General features: G+C 38.0%; 1 protein-coding gene across 1 annotated transcript; it reads left to right on the top strand.

Moving 5' to 3' along the window:
* The first annotated feature begins 1603 nt into the window (after positions 1–1603).
* LOC103705379 (CDT1-like protein a, chloroplastic) lies at positions 1604–6013 on the top strand. Its single transcript, XM_008789074.6, has 7 exons — positions 1604–2086; positions 2462–2581; positions 2711–2945; positions 3285–3977; positions 4610–4811; positions 4898–4988; positions 5550–6013. Exons 1-7 carry the CDS (start codon positions 1716–1718, stop codon positions 5605–5607), a joined length of 1770 nt encoding a protein of 589 aa, XP_008787296.4. The 5' UTR covers positions 1604–1715; the 3' UTR covers positions 5608–6013.
* The last annotated feature ends 4616 nt before the right edge of the window (positions 6014–10629 follow it).

Raw genomic sequence — 10629 nt, forward strand, 5'->3', positions numbered from 1 at the left:
TAGTAACTGTGTACTGTGGTATATTAAGTACACACATGTGTAGTAACTATGTAATATGTTATATTCACTATGTACTTTAGTATATTAAATGTGTAATGTGGCAATAATAACTATATATATGTGGTATGTTAAGTGTGTACTGAAAATTATACTTACATTGTTTGCACTATGCTGCAATGATGTTCTCCTTTTCTTTAAGCTATAGTTATTGGCTCAACTCTGCTAACTATTGCTTCCAAATAATTGCATTGTGTCATGTCTTCACACGTTTAATATTTTGTTGTGTATCATAGCTAATTTATTCTAGGGTTTATATGTGAATAAGATACAATCCGGTCCTCGATAAGATATCTTTTTCCCTATTTGAACTCCACCAGGTACTCTTTTCTCTCCATGATGGCATGATCTCTCTATTCTTCTCCCCTCTCTTCATGCTAGTGAACAAAGCGAGGCTTGACCACGGTTTGCCTTAAAGTTGCTTGTTATCTCCAATATTGCAATTAGGGTTTGCCTGTCATAACAAATGTAGTTCAATACTAGTCAGTGATCTTCGTTTGCTGCATAGAAAATCACATTTTTCAAAAGGAAATTAAATAATTAATCGTCGAAGCTCCGGGAGCATTGATGGCACTACAGGGAATAATTAGCCAGATGCGAAGATATTTGATAATGTCTGGTTTTTACTGAGATGAGGTTGGTTGGCCGTCATTGTTTCTTTTGCTAGAAAGCTATGATAATTTATAGCATCAAATTCAAGATGCTCTGATGCCAATAGTTCTTTGATAAAAGATCTGATTGAAGCTTTTATGTATGTATCCGAGGTTTGTGATTCTTGTTTAGCGACAAAAATTGGTGTTTTTCTTTTATTTTTTCTACCTGAGCAGTGTGCAGGAGCCAACATATATTGAATGTGGCTACTCTGCTCATGTTAAATGAAGGGGTAGAACTTATTTTTTATTTATTTATTTTTTTGTACTACGGCGGCTTATACATGCCAACAAAATCAGAAAACAAAGAACTACATAAAGGTCCTATCATAGCCCCACTATTCATCCATACAAAACCTCCAAAGTGGTGAACTGCAAAGAAAGCAACAGAGTCAGCAGTACCGTTTGCTTTCCTATAGACATGCGTGGCCTGGTGGGAGTCGCACTCCCCTAGTAATCTACGAATCTCGTGAATCAGCGGCCGGTCCTCAGTTATGCGTCCTCAATCTCGAATCTACTCGATCACTGTGACCGAATCACTCTCAAGAATAATGCGGTTCGTGCCCAGTGTCCACCGCACATAGGAGTGCTGGAGTTGGGGATGTCAAAAAAAAAAAAAAAAAAATTAGGCCGGAATCGGCACATCTCTATCTAACCCTAGTCTGAATATATCTTCAATTTCAGGTTTAGATCCGAAAATTTTTCTGGCCATATCGACTCACACTACCAGTCTAGCGACACCCATTCTGGTTGCTTTTCAGCATCCCAGATCACCGTGAGCCCATTACTCTTCTTCTCGGAATATCCGATAGGTAATCGGCACCTGCCACGCAGCCACACCGCTAGCATTTCCCGCCATCCCCCTTCCCGCCAAAATGAAACGTTACGCCGCTCTCCCTCCTCCCTTCCCCTATTTATTATTCCTTCTCCATTCATCCCCCCAATTTCCCATCTCTCCGCCGCTCCAATCCATCGCCCCATCTCTCATTCCTCTCCTTCCCGATCTCCATGGAATCCCTCGCACCATCGGAGTCCTCCATCTCTTGCGATCAGAAGCTCTCCTCCTCTCCTCGCCCTCTGATCAAATCCCGGCCGCCGGCCGCCGCCCCGTCACCCTCCAAGGCCTCCCCCTTCGACCAGATCTGCACGCCGGAGAAGCCGGCCCATCTCCCGCGACGGGCCAGGAACCGGAGCGTCGCCTTCTCGGTGAAGGAGGTGAAGAAGGTCGCCCTCGGCCTGCAGAGATCCGCGGATCGGTCCGATCTCACTCGATCCGATGACGATCTCTTGTCTGTTGAGGAGCAGCTGGGGGCCGGCTCGGGGTCTAGTTCAGTTCACAAGCCATCGAGGGCTAAAACACCTGTCAAGCTCCCAGAAAAGTAAGTCCTCCGCTCTTAAAATCTAGTGTTTGTTGAGATGGGTTGTGCATCAGAGATGAATATATAGCATAAGAAAAGATGCTTCTTTCATTCTATTATTAAGCGTGTTTAAGTGGAAGTTTTGGGATTTGGGATCTCCAATATATAAATTTTGATTTCCTGTCTCTAGAAAAGTTCTGATCGTTTTCCATAATGATCTTTGGCAAAAATCTTTTTTTTCCCAGAGAAAAGGCATAAATTTAAGTAAGTTTCAACTTCTTTGTTTGTTTCTGACATCTTATGACCCCTTTTTACTGTATGATTTGGTGACTTATCGTGTTTTTTGAAGCATTGGTTGGTTATTGTGCTGATCTGTTCTTATTTGTTGGTGATCAGATATGAGATATTGTCTGAGTTCTTCAATTGCATGGAGAGCTCGATTCGTTTGCTCAGATTGAAAGGAACCATGTCAACATTTTCTAATATCTGCACCAGTATTCAGCATTTGACTGAGCGGTACTTATTTCTTTTCTTTAACTTACCATAACCTGTTATCTTTTACCTTCTTTCTCAGTAAGCAAATAAATCGGGTATCTAAGATTTCTTTATTTTATTGATTGAAAATTGTCTTATATCTGTATGCAGGAGGTTTACTTATGGGCATTTAGCGCAACTGAAGTACATGCTGCCTGAAGCCATTTCAATCAAGAAAGTGCTTTCCCATGACGAGACTACTTGCTGTATGAAGCCAGAGCTTCAAGTTACTCTCCAGGTTGAGGCAAGAGCTAACAGTGTGAAGCCAAAAGATGGAAGTGGGTATTTAATCTTGAGAAAAGTTTTCAGAGAAAGGCTTCTGGAGTTCTTCAAAGAACATCCAGAGGTACAAAATTTCTCCATTAGCTATAATTTTGCAATTTTTTCTTGGGCTGACAGCAGAAAAATGTCATGTGTGAAGTTGAATATTTGTAGTATAAGATGCACGACTGTTTTTTCAATTGACTCAGAATTGAAAGTTCTGCCTCTGTCATTATAGTCACATGTAGTTATGATTAATGTTTTAAAGATTTTGATTTGCCAGCTTTATGATCTTTTTTGGACTTTCTAAAACTTGAGGGCTGTAACTTTCTTCTTTATATTCTCTAATCAATTTTGATATTATGTTATTTTTCAATGGTGGAATGGGAATATATCCATATTAACAACTTCATTCGCCTACCAGGGAGATGAAATTCCAGAGGAACAACTTCCGCATCCATTCGGTCAAACAAAGTCGACCATACTTCCACAAGTTGCAAGAGTCTCCACCAATTCAACATTGCTGGAACCTTCCTCAGACACACCATCACAGCAGCAATTTGCTGTGCCTTCTCACTTGTCTGGATCTTTTCAGAGGCGGTTCTCTCAGAAAATTCCCATACCTGAGACAGAGAAGACGTCTCTCGCATGTTTTAAGGAACCTTCTCCTAAAGAAGATCCTCCTGTATCTGCTGTTCAATCTCCTATAAAATTCTCTACGAAGTCACCAGTATCTAAGAAGTCCTTGATTAGTTCCCTCATTTTAAAAGCCTCGTCGAGCAACAACAGAACTCACAAAGAGGAGACAAAAAATTTGAAGGCTGACAGTTGTTTTACAAAGGATTTAAATAATATAGAGGGAACTCCTGCCAAACTTATTTCTACTCCTGCCAGGCTGATGACTACTACACCAGAAATTCAAACGTCAAAGAGATCTCGCCCAACCATGGATTATGATACTCCCCCAGCCAAGAAGTCAGCAAAACGGTCAACACGGGCCAAGTTATTTGCAACTCCAACAAAGAGCACAAAAGCATTGAATGAAGATCATAGAAGCCGAAGTTTGTCCACAGATGATGATGTCCTCCATTTTCTTCCACAGAGTCTACTGCAATCTGTAAGCCTTGCTCTATCATTACAAGCAAGTCTATATATTTAATGCTTAAAAATTACTTGGAAGAAATTCATTTGCATGGAATGCACCAATATACTTAGTAGACCATGATCTTTATGATCTTGTTCTCAATTATTTTCATATTATGTAGTATCATATTGTGTAATCTTTTTCTTTAGATTATTTTTTTCTCCTTTTACACTTTGCACTCCTTTGAAATGCACTTGATTCATGCATTATATATTGTTAGTGCTGCTTCGGTCAAAGTCCTTCCTTCAATTGCTATTTCCGCATTGCATTTAGAGACACAGTTTTCTGTATGCCTATTCCTTTAACTGATAATGGAAGTTTTCAGGTAAAATTTGTTGAATGGCCTAACTTATTTTTTCTTTCTTTCTTTTCCTTAATTTCGAGCAGTAGTACTGTGTTTCATAGGTATATGCAGGTGAATCGATTCAGATATATCTCTTTGCATTGTTCCATAAAACATAGGAAATTATATTTATTTAAGCACATGTATATGCGATCTGTGTCTTAATTTGCTAATTTCTTCTGGACTATCTTAGCCTATGAACTTATATTAAATGCACCATTCTTAAATTAGGATGAAAGTTTAACCCAATATCTCTTTACAGGTAAGAGGGAAGGAGAAGAAAGCACTAGAAGAGAAACAGGCAGGAGCTGCCAATGCAATGAGACGACAAAAGTTGATAGCATGCTTACCCAGTACTTTTGACATGATTTTGCTTATATTTCAGTCAGCTAAGCGATCTGTAATGACGAAGCACGAGCTTATTTACAAGATAATTGCAAGTCATTGCAAAATAGTGGACAGAGGTATTGCCGATTAAGATTGGTTAAATATCCCACGTGCAGCAATCTATCTAATTTAAAACTGAAAATATAAAGTTTTGAATTTGCAGGTGAAGTTGAAGAACAGTTGAAATTGTTACTAGAAATAGTTCCAGATTGGATCTCCGAAAAGACAGCATCCAGTGGAGACAGCCTTTGTTGGTAAGTTCAAGAACGCGTGTTTGTGTTTATGTTCATATTTCTTGCTCTTCGCTATGTGCGTTGTAGTGTAAGGATCCACTTTTTACAGACTAGGCGACCCATTTTGCAATTAGTATGAATTTTGTCGAGGATATCAAAATTGATGACCAAGTTCAGATGACCTACCAAAAGAATTTGCTTCTCTTCATTAAAGACGGTTTTAAAAGTAACTTGGCTAAAGATCATCATCACAATGACATTTGGTACATGATGAATCATATTATAAATTATCTAGTAATTATCATTAAGCAGAATAAGTCCATACCGAAGTGATTAGTATGAACTTATCCTTCATAACAAAGTAATCGTCCTGAACCTGTGCAGTGATATTTTCTCTATGGAAACAAATTATACTTTTTTTGGAACCTGTTCTATGCATAAATCTCCTTTTGTACTTTTGTTTTATGACCTTAATCAAGTGCATTGGGCCTTGCCCAATCTTTTTCTCACAAAAAGGCAAAAAGAAGAGAATATGTTATTCCAAGCCAATGCTAATTTACATCATTGATTTGTTTTCTTCAGTGTTGACAAGATATCAAGTCCAGAAGAGATCCGACAAAGACTAGCAGAAGCTCAGTAAGAAAATGCACCTGAAATCAGGTAGCTCATGAGGCCATTGTTAGCATAGACAACTTTGCTTCAAACATGGCTGCAAGGAGTGGAAGTACTGGGGAAAGAGCTTCCAGACATATACTACTTGAAAAATTCATGCAGTGGTTACTAACAAGGATGCTGATATGGACCTTCTCCCCCATTAAATTGGGGTTATGTATTTTTCTTTTTTTCTTTTTTTTTTTTGTTTTGGGGGTGGGGAGGGGGTTGCTGATTATAATGCTGCAAGCAAGCTTTAGAGAAAGCTTGCTTGGTACTGGTGCTTAAATGGATGTAAATGCTTAAATGGATGTAAAAATATTCTCTTCTACTGTTACCTCTTCACTGGTGTTTTGTAAAGAGGTCCTGCTTCTATGGAAAATTATTTATGGAAATTTTTGTTTCATGGGAAGATTAACTGTACTGTTGTATATATGATCCTATCTTTTCATTCCAATATAATCATATAAGTGGTAAATGGATTATTAACCTTTGAAACCAATTTTTCATTGTCATGTATTCAAACAACACATCTCTTTCCGTATGGTTTCAGTTCTACATGTCATTCATGCTGATATCTCTTAGTTGTGGAACACTGCCTCCTTTTGAAGAATTTATTTCACTATCATGGTTCAGTTCCAGGTAACTTTGTGTCCAACACTTGTGGTGGCATGGTGCCTTTCTTAGCAGTTCAGTTTCAATATCTTCTATCTGCATATTGGCTTTCAATATCATCTCTGCATGTTGGTATACTTGAAATTTCAGACCTTAGATGATTCATAGTTTTCTCCACTTATGGCTTTTGTTATGTTTCTTTTCTTTTAGGAGAAAGAAATGTCCAACTCCTTAGGGTGTTAACTTATAGTCCATGACCTTGTTTGTTGATATATATATATATATATATTATGGATTTCATCATCATCATCCCAAGAGACATCTAGAAATATGAGCGGAAAACCTTCATTCCTATTCATTTATATCACTCTTGAAGAAAACAAGCAGCACATGCAGATGGATCTGGGATGGTTCTAGCATTTTGGCCCGATTGTCTGACACTAAAATATCCTAAATGGTGCGACATATGTTTCCACCATAAGAACCCCATGGTTTGAGCTTTGCACTAGTAATTGGTGGCAGTAATTATAATTTTGAAGCTTCCCTAACTAGAACAGCAATAATCCTAGTTCTACTCAGCATTCTCCAGCTTTCATATTATTAATTAAATTCTTGAGGCCATCAATGTTGTGGGTCCAAAATTTCATGGTGTTTTTTCTGAGAGAAAACAATTCTTATTGCTGGATATATTGTTTGTTCAGGAATCCTATGTTCTGTTCAGATGGATGATAATGATCCAGTTTCAAAGAAAGTTCTAACAATATAAAATGTTAAGTTTTCTGTAGCCAAAGAAGATCTTTATATGTTCAACAAGACAAGATTTTTATGTGAGAGAGGCCTTTGGCTTGGATCTGTCTCGTGTAAAGCCATCAAACTAGTGACCAAAATTCAAGACGGTGACACGATGGTTGGAAATGGAATGCTTCAGGAACCTTTCGGTTAAGTCATTCTATCATTTGCTGAATTTTGGTGGTGTTAGGGTAGTTGGCATGAAGGATACATGCAAAGCTTGTGCTCTGAAGAAGGCTAAAATTCTTTCATGTTTGGTTGTCCAATAAAAGAATTCTGGCTGCTAATAATCTTCAGAAATGACATTGGCCACATAATCCAGTTTGTGTTATGTGTGATGCTGAAAATGAGACTGAATTCCATTTGTTTTTGGAGTCCAATTTTTCAAGAATATTCTGGAGTCTTATTTGAGTAGGCTGGATACTAATGCAAGATGGTCTTCTAGTTGATCTCTGGACAGGTTGGAAATACCAAATCTGGTGAAAAGAATGAGAGCTGGATGGTTATCTCCTTATAATTGCATATTGCATTGCATTGCAGCAGAAAATATGGCTTGAAAGGAATATAAGAATACTTCATGGAGTCAGAACTAGCAGAGAGCATGTAGACATAGATGTTGTCTTCACATGGTTGGAATGGTCTGCTTGTGCTTTGTTTTAATTTGCAGATGATTTAGCCATTCTCAAGTATGCTTGTATGATTTAAGTCTGTACCGAATTGTCCAGCATCACCTCCTATAAAGTTCAACAGAGACTCTTTCCCATGAAATACCAGATCTGGTGAAAAGAATGAGAGCTGGATGGTTATCTCCTTATAATTGCATATTGCATTGCATTGCAGCAGAAAATATGGCTTGAAAGGAATAGAAGAATACTTCATGGAGTCAGAACTAGCAGAGAGCATGTAGACATAGATGTTGTCTTCACATGGTTGGAATGGTCTGCTTGTGCTTTGTTTTAATTTGCAGATGATTTAGCCATTCTCAAGTATGCTTGTATGATTTAAGTCTGTACCGAATGGTCCAGCATCACCTCCTATAAAGTTCAACAGAGACTCTTTCGCATGAGAGCTGTCTGGTTTATGAAATTGTAGGACATAGACTTCATCAAGCATATTGGAAAATATTGTGCTCAAGGAAGAAGTTGCATATTTGTTTGGATAGTCTCAGATCCATTTTGTAGCTCTCAAGGTATGAAGTATAGAATGATGGTTCTTCTGAAAAAAAGTATTGGGGGATCCTGGTTTTGGAGTTTAGTTATGGTGGCTGTATCAGTGCCGTTGCAGTAACATGTCAATTCTGCTTTGTGAAGCATGAAGGACTGCAGGGCTGCCTCATGGATGTTGATTTTTGGGCTGGCTATATTTCTCTTATTAATTTTCATTTTATCTTTCTATCCTTGCTTCTTTGGATAATCTACTACTAAGATTTGCCATACCGATGCATACCATCCCATACCAGATGCACCGTATCGTATCGGTACCAAACTGAGACTCAATACAGAGGATGTAACAAATCTCGGTACGCCAAATAGATCCCTGTACTAAGTGTATCAACATTTTACTAAGATGGTACTAGTATGGGATCCGGATCCAGTACCAAGACGGCGAACCTTACCTGCTACTATCTAAGCTCTTTATTCTCTCATGAAATGAATTGATACCCAATCCCATTCTTTTCTAAAAGAAATTGACTAATGACCAAAATAAGTTTTATTTCGTCCTTCTGTTATTTTCTTTAAAGATTTTTCTGACTTGTTTTAGAGTTTATTCTTGACAATTGCAGTTGCTTTGTTTTGTTTCCTTCTTTAGCCCTTTACTTCCATATTTTAGTTAAGATAGAGAATAATTTCTTTTAATCTTTATTCTATCATAGAAACACTTTACTAGATCACTCAAGCATATATATCTTGACACATCCATCCGACCAAGACTTTGGAGGTACGGGAAGGAATTTATTCAACAGAAAATATCAAAATTCATAGCTAACTATTTCCAAAGCAAGATAGTCTACCTATTGATCTGCAATATGTGAAAGGCCAATTGTTTTTACAACAACCACCTGATAGTGATAACCAATAGTTAATGTTACTCCATAGCAGAGTTTAATCAAGTCATCAAAAATGAGTTTCGAGTGTTCAAGGGATGATGGTTTCGAAGTGAATCAGATGGTTTAATAGAAGACTATAAAGGGAGAGGAGAATCACTATGGTCTTGATATCACTGAATACTATTTACTAATACATAGTATATCCTCTAGAATTCGGTTAGCTGGGAGTGACATCACCTCTACATGGTTCAATTTCCATCAATATGGATTCCATTAAAACTTGTCCTATTAATAGTCTCTTTATAGTCATAGCCTTGAGATTTAATTTGGAATTAGGAAATAAAGTTGGAGCGGCTAAACGAAGCTTCTGCTTGAACAGGGTTAATGCGAAGGAAAAGTGGACTGGAAGTTCTTACAAGAGGAATGAATTTACACATGAACTTGATCCTCTGTAGAAGATGCTAAGGAGTGAGCTAAGTTATAGCTTAGTGGCAGCACCCTCTTGCATAAGTTGTCTAGGATTCAACCCAGTTCTCCCCTAAAATAATGCTTGGATCTTAAATCCCCTTAAATGGGGTAAGCAGGATGAGTCTGTAACACCCCAAAATCTCATCCAAAATGGCTCGCCGGAAGGTATTTTTTGAGTTCCTTAGTTCTGTATAAGTACCCAAGATCTTTTTGGTAAATAATTGATGTAGGACTAAACACACACCCGCACAGATCCTCATACACTCCTCTCGTTTAAGCCGTGGCGTTCTTGTCAAACTAAAGATTCAAACGCATTTGAATCTAATCATAAGCACTATGATCGGCCTGTAATCAACCTTAATGAGCCCGTACAGCAGAGTTCACTAGTCCACATAGGCTATAGACCGGATTCGCTCTATACCATTTGTAACATATGAGGACCTCACCTAAAATGGCTAGCTGGAAAGTATTTTTTGGATTTCTTAGTCCTGCATAAGTACCCAAAATTTCTGATAAATAACCAATGTGGAACTGAACACACGCTCGCACGGATGCTCACAAAGTCCCCCGCACCTCTCCCCCTTTCTCTCCCCCCACCCGAAAGCTATATTGTACTTGCCCATCACCATAAGTCTTTCTCATTTTCCCTTGCATGGAATTGACTTTAAAATAGCATTGTTCACCACCCTTAATATGGACCTTATTTTTGTGTGCTAATCCACTTGAAGCCAATGACCACTTTTGCAAACCAACGAGAAGCTTTTTTTTTACTTCCAACTTGTGCTAGAATTTATAGGGAGACCTATCATACCCTCCAAATCTTGCTCTACCATATTCAGGTCATTGATATAATCTCTTCCCTATTAATTCTCCATAAGGGATGACCTCCACCAAACTACCTTTTTAGAGCAAGTGATCCATATCATCCCTTATTTTGAAACAATTTGCATACTGTTTGGTTTCCTATCTATTTCTATATTTTCTTTTAAAATAATAAATTATGCTCATTTTTTCTTATCTAAGTCATGATTTTTTGAGATATACCATTCAGAACTTTTAATTGCTATACTGAGGGGTGTGACTATTAGGGTA

The sequence above is a fragment of the Phoenix dactylifera genome, chromosome 6, assembly GCF_051530095.1.
Source record: "Phoenix dactylifera cultivar Ajwa chromosome 6, Ajwa_hap1_PhDact_Kaust_v1.1, whole genome shotgun sequence".
Taxonomy (NCBI): domain Eukaryota; kingdom Viridiplantae; phylum Streptophyta; class Magnoliopsida; order Arecales; family Arecaceae; genus Phoenix; species Phoenix dactylifera.

What these genes read in the sequence shown, in the direction of transcription:
- LOC103705379 (XM_008789074.6), top strand. Translation starts at nt 1,716, where the DNA reads ATGGAATCCCTCGCACCATCGGAGTCCTCCATCTCTTGCGATCAGAAG. An exon ending in ATTCAGCATTTGACTGAGCG is followed by an intron (nt 2,582 to 2,710) that starts GTACTTATTTCT and finishes ATCTGTATGCAG; the next exon opens with GAGGTTTACTTATGGGCATT. An exon ending in CACAGAGTCTACTGCAATCT is followed by an intron (nt 3,978 to 4,609) that starts GTAAGCCTTGCT and finishes ATCTCTTTACAG; the next exon opens with GTAAGAGGGAAGGAGAAGAA.